A 17,589-nucleotide genomic window follows, 5' to 3' on the forward strand; every position below is an offset into this window, starting at 1 on the left:
AACCCCAAACCAACCAAACAAAAACAACCCCAAAAGAATTAACCTAATTTCCTCCAGAGCTGGATAAAGAGGCAGCAGGCATAATACTAACCTAAATGGTGACCCACCATGACAGTTGCCAACAATCAAAATGGACAAGTCAGACTGCATGACACTGTCTTGGAAGAAACTCGGCTGATAGGTATTTTATAGGGTTAGTCTTCATGCATTTGAGCAACATTCATCTATATATTGTCATGCCAAAAAGGGCCTTAGAGAATTTAACAGAACAGCTGCAGCAAAGCAACAGATCTCAGTGGTTTTGAGAAAGAAAACATCAAGGATTTCACCTTAAGATGAGATATACTGAAGTAATGGAGAAATAACTGCATCCAACTATAGTGTAAAATCCTAGCTTTAACATTAAATGGTTTTCCTGCAGGATCCTTCCACGCCTTAAATATACTCACCTCCAAGAAAATTAGAAAACAATTTTAAAACTACCTGGCTACACCACTATACAATTCTGGAAAAGAAATTTGGTTTTAAAAGCTCTTTCTCCTACAACAACTGTCACATATTTATCAAACCACTGTGTCACTTTAAGGCTCTGGCAGATTTATACAGATGTTAAGAAAGCGAACTTCGATTTATTTCAGACTCCTAGCCTGGAATATTGCTTACTTGGTAAGAACAGAAATGTCAATCAATAAAAAAACCCCTTGCCTTCTGAAGTCCTCAATCTCAAACTATATGCTTATATGACAGATTAAGGTTTTCACACAATTTCAGATAGGAATAGGCAGCTTTCCTCCCCTGATTACAAAGGTCAATTTACAGGTTTCCACAAACTATTATGTTTCATTCTTTCAAAGATGCAGAGAAAATATTTTGAGATGCAAGGAAACATCCTCCAAATCACAGTTTAACCTGCTGCTCTACATGTATATGTAGGAATGTCTATGTAAATCCACTCAGTTCAGGAATTAAACATAGTTAAAAGATTTATGCTATAATATATGTTCTTACTTTAGTCTATCTGCATCTGAAAGCCAGAACATTTAGGTCCAAAGTACTACTCTCTAGGATCTTCTAAAGTACTTCCAATTTGCTTGATTTTAACAACTCCTCCCATCACCACCTGTCTTGTCCCATTTAATTGTTCTCAAATTGAGAAAAAGGTCTCAAACTCTAAGCAGCACAAGACTATCCAGTTGCCAGTTTCATTATTTGCTCAAGCAGAGTAAGAAAAAATATACTTGTTTAGGGAGAAAGTCTGTTTGTGTAAGCAAATATCTTAATATTCTACTAAACATAAGAAAAAATAACCTCTAATATTCATCATAACAAACATAATGTTTTAAAAGCAAATGAAGTATTTAAGTAAGTGATGCATTCTCTTCCTAGCATCTGGTCTACACTAAAGTAAAATCATAGCCCAATGAAGCCAATAGCAGTTTTCGTCGTTGGTAATAGCAGGGCCAACCAAGGTGCCATTAATGAAAAGTGATATTTAAGTTTGCCTTCAAACAGTATAGCTAACGTGCAGACAGCCTTAAGAAGAACATAATACTGATTTAGACAGCATTCACCTTTATCTAAATCAGAGGTACAAAAATAAAGAGACAAACAACTTTAATCCAAAGAACTTGCATCCCTATGCTTCTTGATATATCAGAGCAAGCTAGACGGCAAATAGTAATGGAAGCAAAAGAATGGATTAATTTGAAGACAGTGGACTTCAGGGATCCTAACTAATAAAATAGTTACTCTTGTCAGAAACACTGTAGAAGTGAATGAGACTACCGCAGTTTCACAGAAATAATGAAGGGCTATCCTGAAAAGATCTGGATATGCAACAGTTAAAATTTTACCAAGTTACTGGGCGTGCTACTCTGGAGACTGGCTTCCCCTCACGCCCTCTTTTCTTAATCATGGCTCCATCATCTTCAAAGTTTATTTCAAAGGCTTCTAGTTATTGTAACAATAATACTGTTCTAAAATCAGGCCCTAAGGAAATTCTTCCATAAACAAAGATTAATATGTAATAGAGCAAAATAGTCTAACCAAGAATACTCATAGGGTGGATTTAATTTGTGCATATTACTCAGGGAGTCTCATCAGAATAAGTAAAAATTGAAACAAAAGATCATAGAACAAGAACAACAACAGAAAACTAAAAAGGAAATATCCTTAGCATTTTTAGCAAAAGAATTTCAGACTTATCTGAACACTTTGATAGTTTTTTAAAATCTGAAGAGCATTAATGGAGATTTTCCAAAAACAAAACAACAGATCAGAAGAAATTTTATTATTGCTATTAACAGCTTTTGCAGCGTTGCCTAGAAACCCAATTTCAGATGAGAGGAGCAGCATGGCAGACACTGAGGAAAAAAAACCACAAAAAATGCCCAACACAGAAAACCCTAAAAACCCCAACAAAAATAACCAAGGAAAAAACCCACCCCACAAAAGCTTGTTTTCACCATATTAAACTGAACTTGAACTTTCCAACGATTGAGGGGCCTGAAGTAACGAGTTAATATTCAGTCTTGATGGAAAATATACAACATAAAACTCCATTGTCTCTTTTGATTTTGTTTTGATTGTTTTGTTTCTGTTCATGTGGCAAAAACAATAAAAAATCCAATTTGATGTACAAGATCTCATCATGCACCATGAAAACAATAAATAACTCAAATACTTACTGTCATCTTATGAATGAATAGTTTGTCTTAAATCCCAGTTCTAAGATGGCTCTCTTTTAAGTGGAGCTCTGTTCTAGCACAAAGCTCTGGTCCAGTCAATGCAGGAAGAGATTCAAAGCATGTCCAAGCAGGATGATTACCCAGCTGGTAAAAGGCATCACTTTTTTTTCCTTTATTCCGATTGACCAAACCCATTCTTGTTGGTTAACAGAAACAAACACCAAATGTTGACTTATCAATGACATGCACTTTTGAGCAGTGAAGACCTGTACTTAGAAAATTATTGGGAATTCTAACAAATGCAAAATCTCTAGAAATTAAAATTTTCACCACTACATAGAACGATGGTATAAGCCTTTTAAATTTTACAGTATGCTAGCAATCATTTAGCCAAAAGCCCATTATGTTTACAGAATTTAAGAGGGAGAGCAGTTTTTGCCTTAGATTCCATCCATTCAAGCTATCAACAGGTTTGATCAATCTTTTTGCACCAAAGTATGTTCTTCCCGTATTTTGAACGTAGTTTACTTATGCAACATACCTGGAAAACTGTTCTTGCAGCCCACGCATCTGAGCTCTGCTACGCTCTGACTCCAGTGTCACCTCCCGTAATCTTTTTTCACTCTCAAGCCTTAAATGTCTTTCTTCCTCCAACTCATGTATCAGCTTCTCACGCTGAAAGACCATAAACAGTTATTTATTAATCGTACACATAAGACATACTTTCAGCAAAAATTTAAGATTTAATTTGGGAAAAATCATCAAACAATCAAAATAATTACCCTAACTATCCAGTCCCATCTTTTTTTTGTACAGCAATGTTACATAGAATAACAAACTGGAGAAGGAAAGCCTTTCAGAATACCCCCATCACACTGAGCTACTACTACTTGGCTCAGACTCACTGAAGTCGGCATATTAAAAAACAAACACCCACCCTTTCCTTCAAAGCTCTTTGTCTTCACCTCCACTCAAAATAAATGTAAAAAATTATATTTGAAATCTGTGATCCATCTTGCTTGAATGCAGACAGGGGAAGCATGAAACAAGTCAAGAGGACAACTTGTCACCCATCCCTTAATGTTTCAATATCACGAGCAGAGAAGGACCTGATTCTACAGCCACTGGTTTTCTTGTTTTGGATGAGAGGAGGATCCCTATCAATAGGACAGAGTCTATTTGAATCTATTTACTGAAATACTATGACAAAGAATATGTTCTTAAAAACTGAGTACCAATCAAACAAATATGAGAGAAATAAAAATGTCATTAATTTTACTAATAGTTCTCAAAGGCAAATAGCATATGGTTGTTGCTAATTCTTAAAACACAGAACTAAAAAACCCAATCCACAACATACGGCGCTACCTGAATAAATCTACATATGTCATGGCCTAATTTCTTTTTAATATTTTTTTTTTAAAGAAAGAACATCATATAAAAGGGTACCTAATGATTTCAAAACCCTGTTTTAAAAGTAGCTAAACCCAATTTAGGAGGAGCAGGGGAATGAACTGAAAAGTTATAAAAAAAGCTCTTGGAATTAAAAAATGTATATACAGCCTTTTGCATGTGACCCTGTTAAACGGAAATGAAATAAAATTAAATTTTTCCTTGTGCATTTAAATGAGATAATAAATCAATAAAAAAACCCAAGCAATTTATATGGTACTACATTATACTCCGTCAGTGAAGGAGGTCCAATGTCAGTTGACTAAGAAAAGGTTAAGTCATTGTAAAGCTACAGTGGGTAGACCAACTATATGTTTTGAAAAATTTCTGTGCCCATGGTGCAATGCAATTTGTACCCTGTCAGACAGTCTGACGTAGTTCCATTGCTGACCTAATTTTTCATGACATACCTGCAAAAATTTATCTAGAAATTATACATACAGTTTCATTAGAAAATAACAAAGGTATCTTAGTCTTAAACCATTAAATGGGGGAGACAGATTATTTGTACAAGTCTCACAGCTATAAATCTTACTGGATAATAATTTACAATAGCAGTAACCAAGAGACCAAAAATATGAACATTACCAAGTGGAAAACGGATCTTAAAGACAGAGATAAATAAGCAGATGCCACAAAGGGAGGCTGCAAAGGATTAAATGAAATATCTATATGCTTTTGAAAAAATAGGGGGAATTACTCAGAGAACAGAGGGCTTCTGTCTAGTTGGTCATATGTAATAACTGGAAAATGGAAAACTGCAAAACAAGAAACAAATTACTGGAAAATAAATACATTGTTCTAACTAAATTATCTAATTACTGTCCTTACTGTTACATAACCATGTTCTGCCATGTTTGGAGTAATCCTTGGTTTCTGCCAAACTAAGAAGAGCAGAGAGTGCTCAGCACCAGGCAGAAGATACATAGCAGCTGTACAGAGAGTATGGCTCACAAAGGATAACTCAGGCTAATGATACGGGAAGAATATTCAAAGCAGTTAGTATTTCTCCAGCTTAGATCCCGTCAATGCCAGCTTCAGAATTATACTGTTCGCATCTTCTCTTACAGAAGCATTTCACTGCTGCTAAAGAGACATCTAGAGCTTCCAGAGAGTCAGACAGTAGCAAGGGTAATGACATAAAAGAAATATAAAGTTACCACCCAGAGCTTAAGACAAGCTTTCAGAAGATACTGGTGTCTACAGAAATTGGCCTTAAAATCCAATATGTAACTGGCCCTACAGTAACTGATAAGCCACCCTGGAGGAAAATCAGGTACTGCTATGAACCCCTGAGTGCCCAAGTTGACTCAAAGCACCAGGCTCTGCCTAAGCTACCTGATGCAGTAACAGCTTAACTATGATAATGGACTGATGACCAGAGACTTAGCCATGCCTTCAACGCTCATTCAGCGTCATTAATGCCACAATGATCTTATTCTGATACAGCAATTACCTCCATATGTCTGCTATGCTGTCCACGTTCCGGTCCTCAGGTAAACCTTCTTTCTACATTAAGTACAAAGCCAGATCTCCACATGGGGGGAGAGACAAAATGTGACATTTTAGAAATCAGATGAGTAACCTGTTCTCCATCTTGCTGCCAGGATGTTTTGCAGGTTGCACACAGCTCCACTGAGTGTCCTGCGTGAGTGTGCTGTATCTACATGCATGGCTGTGCTGCTGCTAATCACAAAACCACATTTTCTACTAGAGCATTGAATACACAGCAGAGATTCACAAATCCAAACTTTCCCCTAGAGGTCAAAGAGCTGTATGAGCTGTATAAGCTATTTCTATGTTTCATTTACCTCTTGCTGATAGGTCAGAGAATGCTGTTGCTACCATTTATTCCTTCTATTCATGTGGGGAAGTCTGTATTATCGTCCTACACAAAAAGATTAGCACATTCACATTTTGGGGTTTTCTTTTAAGAAAAGAAAGGACCTAGGAATTACCTTAAGAAAAGTACCCATAAACCAACAACAAATTCACACTACAAGAACAATAGTGTTACAGGAATGAAATGTCTAAACGTTAGGAACTTCTGGAATGAGTTAAATGTCCAATTCCAATTCAGCCACCTCATGGGCAAGCATTATGACACAGTATTAGTTACATGAGCACATACTGTTGCTGTACAAAACTTACGCTCCTTTCAGGGTAAGGGATGAACAATGAACAAGTCACAAGGCTACAGGACCAGAAACAAAAGGACTAACCTAAGGCCCTGAAATTCTGGGTTCTCTTCCCAGCTACCAAAAATTTCCTGTATGAATGGGGAGAAGACTGCCCACAGGATAGCTGCACAGCAATAACGCCATCAGCCTTCATTTCTGTGCTTCTTCACAAGAATTTATTGGCAACCTTGAGGCTCTTCTGCCATTTCTTGCAGTAAGAAAGCAGATCTGCTTTCACCCAGATCACAGACATTAAATACTGTGGAGGGGGCGGCGGGGAAAGGAGTAAGAGACCACCCACACTTGGAAAGTTTTCGGTCTCCAGGACACAAAGCACTCATGTATACTACACACAGAAAGTAGCTCCCAGCAGTAGTGATCTTATCTACAAGAAAAGAGAACTACATTTTTCTTCAAACCCAGAAAAGCCATAATGAAGTGTCAGAAGAGACAAGTGACCCTAAGTACAGAAAGGCCAGGATTAAACAGATTTTTTTGTTTGTTTGTTTTGTTTTGTTTTGTGTTTTTTCTGTTTTTTTGTCTCCTGGAAGCAGGTAACATATCCCTGAATTCTCCAGAAATTTTGCATTGTCATAAACTCCTTTATAAGCTCCTCTGTGCTAACCTCACTTTATTCCTGTGCAAAATAAAGATGTGTGAAAGCAAATGAACTAGCCAGGAATGGTTCAAGGTTTTATAGTGAATATAAGCTTACTGGAAAGGGATACAACTAGCATGCCATATGAAGAAAAGGTTAAATAAAACAAGAGAGTATCATATGAAATGCATCAGTATGTTTTAACACCAGGAAAATCACTGCCATCTTCCAATTAAGTTGTATGTGTTCCCACTTGCCAATTCCTCTTTCAATTGCAGCTTCTTCTCTCCATGAGCTCTGCTCAAAGTATTTTCCCCTACTTCCTCTCCTTGCCTTCTGCAGCACAGCTATAACCTTCTCCTCTTAGAAGCATAACCCTTACTTCACTCTTGCTTCCCTTTTTCAGCCTCTCCAGATAGCCTGACTTTCATCACATCACCCTGTCAAATTTCTGGTAACTTTCCAAATATGCAAAAATTTTATGTGAACAAACTAGAGTGAAAGGCAGGGTTAGCAAACTCCAGCAATACTTTTGTGCAAGTACTGGAATATTTTAACATTTGAACAAATACTGTTTGCAATTACTTTTTCATGAACATTTCAGCAATCAAGTTTCACTAGCTGCTCATTATGCTCGTGAGCTAGCGTTTGCACTTCAACAAGTTCCTTTTTGTGTAGCTGTAGAAATGTTCGTGTCAAAATGTTTCTTTTCTCATCCAGTCAGGGACATGTACCACACATTAACTCATCTTCTCAAAGTTAAGGAAGGAATCCAATTTGAGATATTCATGATCAAAACAAAAAGCATGAAAACTATTTATGGCTAGACTGAAAATAGCAGATGTATTTGACAAAAAAAATCTGAATCGCTCCTCAGCACTCCATGAAGAGACCAAGAGACAACACTTATTTTCAGAGTTACTGGTTAATAGCCGTGCTCTCGGTCTAAGGACTGACCAGTGCAGCCATGTGATGAGTGTCTCCTAAGATGTGCTCAGCTGTTTATGTCTCCTTTAATTCCCTTGGGATGTGTCGCAAATGTCAGCACCTGGTTCTTTCATGTTCTACTGAACTGCAAAAGTCTCCTCTCTTGAGTGACCCCTGATGCTGCGACAGCCAGCGGAAAACATAGAAATGACAAAAGATGAAAGCGTACATGGTGGGCAGCAGCCACGGGAGGCAGATGGCAGTGCATGGTGCTGCAGGGCCAGGAGATACGTAATGGGCCCTTCACTTCTGACCAGAGTTTGACACCTAGCAGGCAAAGTGAACGTGTAGCACCTTAAGGTTTTGTACAGAAAGGCTGCCTTCTTACCTCTTTTTCCTGTCTGGGCTATTTCACTGTCAACTTTAAATTTAGACATAGACCCACTCAAGCCTTCCAAGTCAGGGACTTGCAGTTTAACTCCTTTACCTGTCATTGCCAATAAAATCAGCAGATGTCTCCTTTGAATGACGGGACCAACTCTGTGGCAATACCTTCTCAGAGAAGTACTCAGGGACTTCTCTCCACGAGGGTCAAGCATTTGACTAACTCAAGCAGATTTCTTATTCCAAACCCCTCAAGTCTCATCCCCCACCCTTTTTGCTGGACCTGCTTCTCTCCCCTCCTCGGTGCTGATGATCCTGTGCCCTCCCATGTTAAAACTGCTTCGTTGACAGCTCATTCCCCCTTGCCTCTCCACCTAAAACTATTTTCCCCTGCCCCTCCGTAACGTGCCACCACAATAATCTTACTTTTTCTTAATGTCACTGGATCAGATGTACTGTGTGTCTGTGCCTGGGTGTTGGCAGCGGAGGGCTGCGGGAGCTCCTCTGTGAGGAGAGGCTGGGGCTGCCCGGTGCCAGACACAGCTGGTTCCAGCCGGTTCCAGCCGGTTCCGGCCGGTTCCGGCCGGCTGTGCCATGGTGCCACTACAGGGCACAGCTGAGCCCGTCAGCAATGCAGGTGGCCCTTCAGAAAGGGCAAAACGCCACGGAGGCAGTGAGGAGTGAGGAAAAAAGTGTGAGAAACAGCCCAGCGAGTGCCCGGGTCTGGGGAGGAGGAGCGGGAGGAGGCGCTCGTGGTGCTGGGGCGGGTGTTTCCCTGCCGCCCACGGAGGGACCATGGGGCACATTCCCTGAAGGACTGCTGCCTCCGGACAGCCCACGCTGGAGCTGGGGAAGGTCCGGCAGAGAGGGACTGTCACGGACTGACTTCAGCCTGCATCCCCATCCCCCTGTGCCGCTCAGCGAGGGAAGGTGGGGAATCAAACTCCCCAAACTGCACTTTGTAAAGTGTTGTTTTAAATTTGTCTTTTTTTTCATTATCCAAACCTATTTTAATAGGCAAGAAATTAAATTAATCTTCCCCAAGCCGAGTTCGCTTTGCCTGTGAGGGTACATGGTAAGCGATCTCCACGTCTTTTATCTTGACGCATGAGTTTTTTCATCTTATTTTCTCTCCCAGTCCTGTTGAGGAGCGGGAGTGAGAGTGGCTGAGTGAGCACCTGGCAGCTGGCCAAGGTCAAGCCATCACACCAGAGTATTTTATTTTTAATCTTTTATTTTATTTTTCAGATAAAAATCATACTACTCCTTCCATCAATAATATTATCTACATGTTAAACAAAAATGTAGCTGTGCATCAAGATTTAAAACTACAGGTAACTGCAAGTGAAAAATTAAAGAGATTCAGTACACACACACCATGCATACAATACAGGGTGTTGCTATTCATAAGGGAGTCAGTCCGACATCTACATAGGAACAGGTCCCTCCTTTTTCTGTTTAGCTTACACTTGAGTCTTAGGAAAAGTAATTCTTAAGAACAGCTAGGTATAACTGGACTGATTAGTTCAAATATCACAAATGTCTTAAAAGGGGCACAAATGTAATCTCATCTTTAAGATTACCTTTTAAGTAGTGAAAAGGGCTACTGTTTAAATAGAAATAAGATTCTTCTGTATTCTTGAATTCATTCTTTGCTTCCTCAGTGCATCGTAAAAAGGGTTTTACTATGGTACTACTAATTATGCTAACATGAGAGCACTATTTTGTCAAAAAAAGTCTACATGAGAATATTTAACACAGGCCTAACGTTGCTCAAAATCAGGCTAATAACATTCACATTAATTTTTTAACAACTATTTTAAAGCATTTGCTAAAGAGGGTCACAATTTCTGTGTAATTAATATTGATTTCAAACAGATACTTTGCAAGGAATTTAAATGAGGGGAAGAATAGAATACGATTTTTTTTGTTTACAGTTTGAAGTTCCATTAAGTCATTGCTAACCTAAAATGAGTATTCATGTAAGTTTTAATGCATTTTCTGATGATATGCATCTGATACCTCAACATAAAAGTCATAATTTAATAGAATCATAGCCTGGTCTGTAACACAACATCCTACAAGCCAGAGAGAATCAACTGGCCACAAAAGTAGACACCACCACCACCACCACAAAAGCAGACAGCAACTATGACAGAATTAAGCAAACAAATAGCAACTACTAGAAGCATATTAAAATCAGTTTTTCTAGCAAGTCAACGCCCAAGACTGTTATGAATAAATATGCACATTCAAAGTACTCAAAACAACTATTTTATCACCCTCGTACACCACTTTTGAAAGACTGCTGCAGGCAGGAGACACAGAACAGCCTGGTATAAGGGATGAGAGAGGGATGGTGAAACAGTTCCATTTTTCAATAATTAATTATGAAATATTAATTGAAATAGAAACTGGAATTTGCAACTTGGTCTCCCAGTTGGTTACTTTAACGAAGTAACTCATTTTTTCCAATGCAATGAATATTTAATTCCCCCAACATAATGCATGGTGATCAAATGGCATTTGTTCAAGTGCCACAGAGTATACCTGAGCCCCAGCCGCTCATGGCCCAAGCTGTTGGATAAAGGGAAGTCTATGTTACAGATATTTTGTGAGAGCTTGTGTTTGGGTCCTGCAAAATAACCAGGTCAAGGAGTCTGAGGTGGTTCACCCTCATCTGTCTTACACAGAAGGTGGGTGAAATCTCTTTGCTGTGGTGACCTCCACAGGCAGATGGACCTGCTTGTCACCCTCCTGCAAAGCCTGGGGCTCCCACATGAAGCAGGAGTCCTCCGTCCCAACACCCCCTGTGCAACCTGGTCCCAAATCCAGCACAGGAGACTACAGCCCGCTGTCTGTCTAAACTTATTTCACTCACAGATGACAGAAAAGAAATGTGATTACAAGAACAGAGAGCAGATATCATTTTTTATTTCATCATAAATTGCACCAGGTATTGTATTTTCGTTCAAATTAAAATGAGTCAAACTTCAGAGTGTCCTTTGTTTGCTCCTCATCGATCGCTGTTAAACCAAATGTTTCTCATTCTGTAATCAATACTTCTCTGCAAAAATAAACCGAGGCACTGACAAACAACTTTGCAGCACATTGCAGCGTTCCTTGTAGTGGACTTTGACAGCATGAAAAAACACTACCCCAAAGAGTGGGGAAAAAAGAAGCGCATTGCTTATCGTGCTTATTACAATTTTTACAGGCTGCTTACAGCTGAATCATTTTACTGTAACAAGACTTTATTAAATTAGCCAGCTATTGAAACCAGAGCTTTCTGACAGTGGCAGTTAATATGCCTTTGTCCCCCTGTTACTGTTTCCAGCTATACTGGGAATACTGACAAATACCCTTAAACACTCAAAGCTTTCCCAGGGATGAAGTTATAGGTGTTTTTAAAGCACAGTGAAGCATTAAGGTATAAACAGTAATAACTTAAGCACTTGGAGGGTTCATGGAGGGAGAGGTAGCTTTATTTCCACATCTCTTCAAAGTAAGAAAGTTAAGGGTGAAGTTGTGTGGCTGCTTTGTAATCAAAATGAATTACCCTTTCACCTGATACAGATTTGTACTACAGAGGCTAAAGAAGAAATGTTCTTGATTTATATTAGGCCTCAACTTTTTTCCCCAATTATTTTATGATGTAATCATTTTTCCTAAACTTATTCCTGCTAAAGCTCTGCAACAGCAAGATATAAATAGTATAAAAAGCAGTATCCTAATTTTAGGCTGGTATCTTCTCGCTTTTTCATTCCAGTAAGAAAAAATGATGGATCTTAAGAACAGGATTCTGCTCCCAAAATGACAGGCTGCCCGAATAAACCAGGAAAATCTAACTGACACTAAAGAATTTATATTAGCATTTTCTAAAACTGCCTTGAAAACAGTTAAAGTAAATAATTTGAAGCAAATAATTTGTTTTCCACTATGAAATTTTAATATGCTAATACATCTCTCTCTTTGGCCTCGTATCAGAATAGCACATGTATCCCATGACTACCAGATGCAAACTTCAAGCTTTGCTTGGCGCTAAGATGAACAGCAAGATGGGAAAGGTTTATTATTATTAGTGATATTTTAGTGACAGTAGTTTACACACTTTATATTCTTGGTTGATAACGCTGCTCCAGAGCAATTCAAGTAAATTAGAAACTCTTTCTTGGTGTAGTTACTCCTGAATAAAATAAGATGCTAGCTTTCATTGTGCACTAGCTCAAAATTGCCACCATGTGGCAGGACAGCAACTTAATTTAGCATTATTTATACTGCACTGATATGGTTTTAATTGCATCTGTACGACAGAATAACTGCTGTGCTGAAGCTCCTTTATCATTGCAAGCCTACAATTAATCTGAATTAGGCAGGCTATTACACGAGCAGTACTGTATATATAGTTGGAGTTGTGACAACATTTATTTTACAGAAAAAAATAATTAAATAATTCATAAAACCTTTCTGCACAGAGCTACATCGCTAGAAGCACTGTCTGCCCATCGCTTTCAACAGCTATGGTGTATGGCCAGCCCTCTGAAAGGGAGCTCTTACTGCCCAACAGCTCTTTAATTCTGTGAAACACGCTATGACAGGCCACACAAAATTGGAGTCACCTTTAAAAAAAATTAAATAACCCTAAATCCCACTCATAGTCTTCCAGAAACTTATAAACTGAAGTCAACTATGTGGATCTCTTTTAGCACCTTTCCTGGAGACACACCTATAGACACAGTAGTTATACACAAGCCACGACAGCAATGTATGTGCCGGCATGCTTTCTGCAGATGAAACATCTGCATCCCCAGTAGCTGTCATCCCCTCAACTTCTTAAAGGTCATCTCTGTATTGTATTTTCAATCTTGAATGAAGGCAAGCAATACGTATTTTGATAATCCTGTCTGCCTAATGAAACAATTGCCATTCATTCAAATTCACAATTGACAGCCCAATTTCAAAGACTTGTATTGAGCTTCAGTTCTTAGCATAATTAATTTTTCCATTTTAGACATTATTTCCTTATAGGGGGGAGTGGTGTAGAAAGAATACTCTCAGTGAACTTGAAAGTCCCACATAGTCACATCATAGATTTTTTTTTTTTAAGTATTAATCTTAAAACGATAACGCTTTTTAAAAATGAATTTGCAAATGTAATTGAGCTGCTAATAGCTTCTACAGACAGTAATTAAAGAAATCTCATTTCTCTAAATTAAACATAATGAAATGTTTTTCAAGATCAAATAAAAACTTGTAAACAATATTGACAGACATAATTTGTATGAATACCTAGTATTCAGAAGCATGAGGAAAAAACCTCTATCAATAGCAAAATGAGAAACAGTGGAATTAATAACTAATATGTAATTTTTTTTTCCCCTGAAACATCTTAGATCATAATGGCTAATTATGATTACAAGCCCTTTGCTACATGTTTTTTTGTAAGGTCACTCACATTATATTAAGATGTATAACCAAGCATACAGGTGTTTGTTTTTTACAGCAGGTATATACAAACTTTTCTTATTAGAAACAAAGTTTATAACCAATGTAACTTGTTTACAATGAACCTTTATGAATTCAGTTGCATACAAGCAAAAATCCCCAGCCTGTGTCAGTTTATGTTTCCCACTTGTTTGATTCAAGGAAATTTATAATAATGGCGTTGGAACCATAAAACAGCACAAAAGAGTGTGTGTAGACAACAACTTGCAAGAGTCAACCCACCTGGACCAGCAAAGTGTCAATTATTTGATTCACCTACAATTTTCTCTCAGATCTGCAATTCTTGAACGCTTCCTAAAGGGCTATCAATGTAGCAATGTATGAAACACAGAAGGTAAGATTGTCTGGCAAAACAAAAGCTCGCGGTCACAAAATACAACTGAGGTTTTGCAATTTCAGTTTTTCATCAGAACAAAATTATATCTTTGAATAAATAAAAGTGACACCAAAACATTAACACAGTTATAGGCTGCATTTATACATCTAAAGACTTCACACACTTGAAGAACTACATCCATAGAGTTGAATGCTCTACTGATGATGGACTGCAAATCTCTCAGTCACTCTCTATTAGATTTATTTAAATAAGCAGGCCATGGGCCTGAACTCCCCACTCACACAACAAAGATTAGGAATAAATGAACCCACGCGATTTAGAAAAGGATCCAGGTTCAAGAAAGTGCCTTAGCACATGGGATACTGCCTATGTTTAGTAATCAGAAACTCCACCTTGGATCAGAAGAGAAGTCTTGCAGTGCGGGCCAGAAGATTTGCCTGAAGTTCTCTCAGGTGCATGACATGTTCTTTGGACTTTTTGTGACCTACAGCAACGCTTTCAAAACAACTGTATACTGTTTAGATGCATGAGATGAGCTCTAGGCCATATGATTTAGGGTGGTTTCCACATTTCTGCTTGCTAAGATTGATTTTTGATAGGGCATTGTTTTGTTTTATAGTTAAGTAATAGATATTTGCTGTCAGTTTGGATGAAATTCCAGCTTAGCTATAGACTTGAAGAGGAAAGAGATTCCTTGAGCTCTGTAAACCAGTGTAGTCCCACAGCTCATACTCTTTCAAAGTTTGAGAAAAATTTTCAAAGGGGGTTTTAAAAGGCAGGCAGTTTTCAGATGTTGTCTGCATTGTTTGGAGCATCTATAAAAGCTAATCCCATGAACTACGGCAGCCAGTGGTCAGTTCAGACTCAGAAGATTTATTCAAGTGCCTTTTCACCAAGTAACAGTATTTTGATAAGCCACTATGTAAACATTACTGCAAAACAGTATTTTTGGCATACTTGCAAATGGCTATAAAGTCTAGAAAGAGTGGGGAGAAAGAAGCCATGAATTTATAGTCATGCTGGACTTTGATTTCTGAAACATTGATGCCTATCCATTTAAGCGGACTCGCTACAGTGGAATACTGCCCCAATAGAAATAAAGCATAGTCTGTAGAAAGGGTAGAAGACAAGTAACAGGTAAAAAGACAATGAAAGGTGACACAGCACTCAAGCTGCACTGTTCATACCTGGTATTGATTTTAACCTATGGAATTCATATGAAGCAATACAGTATCTCCAGTATTTATTCCTATGCTTTCTAAAGTGAGCGATGAAGGGACACAGTCTCAGAGCAGAAGTAACAAGGAGTGCCTAGCCACCAGGTTTCTTCTAGATCCAGCCATAATGGTAGAAGATCCCGCTCTGATCACTCCCGATCACTAGCTGGAGGTCACCAACCTTTCAAGTCAGCAGAGAATTGCTTGAGGCTCAGGATGGGGTACAAGGCAGCTGGTTTAACTGAACCCACCACCACCAGACGTGCTTTGAAGTAACCTGGCGGGCTGTGCAATGAAGCAGAAGATGGAGCACTCGCATAACCCCCACCCGCTCTGCTGCGGTGACAGTGGCCCCCAGCAGGGAGTCGGTGACATCCTAAATGACTCTTGCTTATCTGCAATGCCTGTGTGCGTGCACGCAAAGCGAATGGGTTTTCTCCTCTGTAACTGACCAACATGTTCTTTAGATGATATAAATGGTTTCTTTTCTAAAGGACTGAATGCTCACGGAACAAATGGGCATGTGGCTGAATCAAGCATTTCCCGCTTGGATCTGTATTAGTGAGATAGGAGTTAGGCAGCAGGATACACATAGGATAAGCATTAGAAAAAAACCCACACTTCTGAGAGTTTTATTTGGCTTTAACAGATTGGCCAGTGGAACTGCACTTCGTTGCTCCAGGGAGCTCTGTGATTTACTCACAAGCTAGGAGTAGCATGTGTTTCTTGCCCTGATGCTGGGGAGAGTTAGGGTTTCTTCACTTCCTGGACTTCTCATGAATGTATTTGTATTTCATGCTAATAAATAGGATATCAAGAAGTTAACTGAAATAGATGCAAGGCTAAAGAAAAATGGGGAGGATGGGAGAAGTAGAACTTAACCATGCCAGTTGCTAGAAGTGACTCAGAATGGTTTGCAGTGCCACCAGACCCCCACAGATCTGGCATATGCCAGTGTTTTAGTTTTCACGCACACACTTCTATTTGCCTTTCTCAGCTGACACACTCCAACACCTCCGGCATCACTACTTTGCTGCTAGCTACCTTTCCATACAGCATTTCTTCTTCCCAGGCACTTTACAGCATTGCTCATGAACATGTCAGATCTTATTACAATTTTTCTGCGTTCACTTGCAGAGTCCATTTATGGTCGGTAAGTAACTGCAAAAAAAGATACCTTATTTACTCAGCTGTTCCTTACATGTATTCCAGAGTCCTATCGCTTTAGTTTTCTGACAAATGTACCTCTTTTTCATATTCACTCCTTTAGCACTGCAGGCACTGCTATAGGCAATAGGGAAATGCAGTGGGGTTTTTTGTTGGCTGGCGCATGTTCAATGGTATTTTTAACAGAGCTGCCACTGCAAAATCTTCATTAGTGCTGACGACGCACACATGCAGAACTGACTTGACTTTCAGGGGCCAGACTGAGTTTGCAAGTCTGGTACCTGGGAAAACTTGAAAAAATAAAATAACAAGTTTGCATGCTGTTTTTAATTAAAAACTGGAGTAATTAAAAGACTGTGTCTCCACCTGATACCATTTTGCAGTATCACTTTTCAGTAATAGGTTCACTTGAATGTCTGTTCATGTTTCCAGAGACCAAATTCAGCTCAACTCTAAGTGCCAGCCAGACTCTACTCCTTTAGACCCCTTTCCTTACTAGAACAGGTAGGATAGATACACTTCTGCAGCAGATCAAAAACTCTGACACTTAGTTCTCTGGTCTTCATTTCCATGTTTATCTTTTTACATAGGATGTAACTGTTTCATTGTATCTAACCATAGTTTATTCTAATCTATTAATTGCATATATTCACATACACGTTTCTCATTTAAGACGTGACTAAAAAAAAATCGGGGGTTTTTTCAACTTAACAGCAAGTGTTGACAATTACAAGTGTCAGTTTGATTTTCTTGAAGAGAAAAAAGAAAAGATGTTTCTTTTTCTACAGAAAATACTAACTACTAACACCAAGGAGTGCAGCTCTCCTCTCTTCTGCCTCTTCCACCTTTAGCACTAGTTGAAAAAAATCCAGTAGAAGTAGTTGCAGCTATTAAGCTGAGCAGAAGTTCTGTTCCTGGACAATAAAACACATAATCACATAATTAACACTCAGGACTTTCCATGTGCATCCTCTACCGCATAGAGCACTAGAACAGGAGTCGGGAGAGTCATTCTAAATTTTTGGTATGTTTTGGCCAGCACACCAAGGTTTCACATCACTTCCGCACACAGTTCCCTCATCTTTCAGAGTGACAGATGCTCTGTAAAAGCAAGAGAGTGAAACCCCCCCCAGCC

General features: G+C 38.8%; 1 protein-coding gene across 8 annotated transcripts in view; it reads right to left on the bottom strand.

Annotated features, from left to right (window-relative positions):
- The window catches only part of NCKAP5 (NCK associated protein 5), a 394,562-nt gene that overhangs the window by 193,678 nt on the left and 183,295 nt on the right, over nt 1-17,589 (bottom strand). For all 8 annotated transcript variants that reach the window (XM_075028890.1, XM_075028892.1, XM_075028891.1 and 5 more), the window contains one exon: nt 3,229-3,362. In XM_075028890.1, coding sequence (XP_074884991.1) covers nt 3,229-3,362 — 134 coding nt within the window. The remainder of the gene's footprint in view (nt 1-3,228; nt 3,363-17,589) is intronic.

The sequence above is a fragment of the Buteo buteo genome, chromosome 5 (genome assembly GCF_964188355.1).
Source record: "Buteo buteo chromosome 5, bButBut1.hap1.1, whole genome shotgun sequence".
In the NCBI taxonomy this organism is placed as follows: domain Eukaryota; kingdom Metazoa; phylum Chordata; class Aves; order Accipitriformes; family Accipitridae; genus Buteo; species Buteo buteo.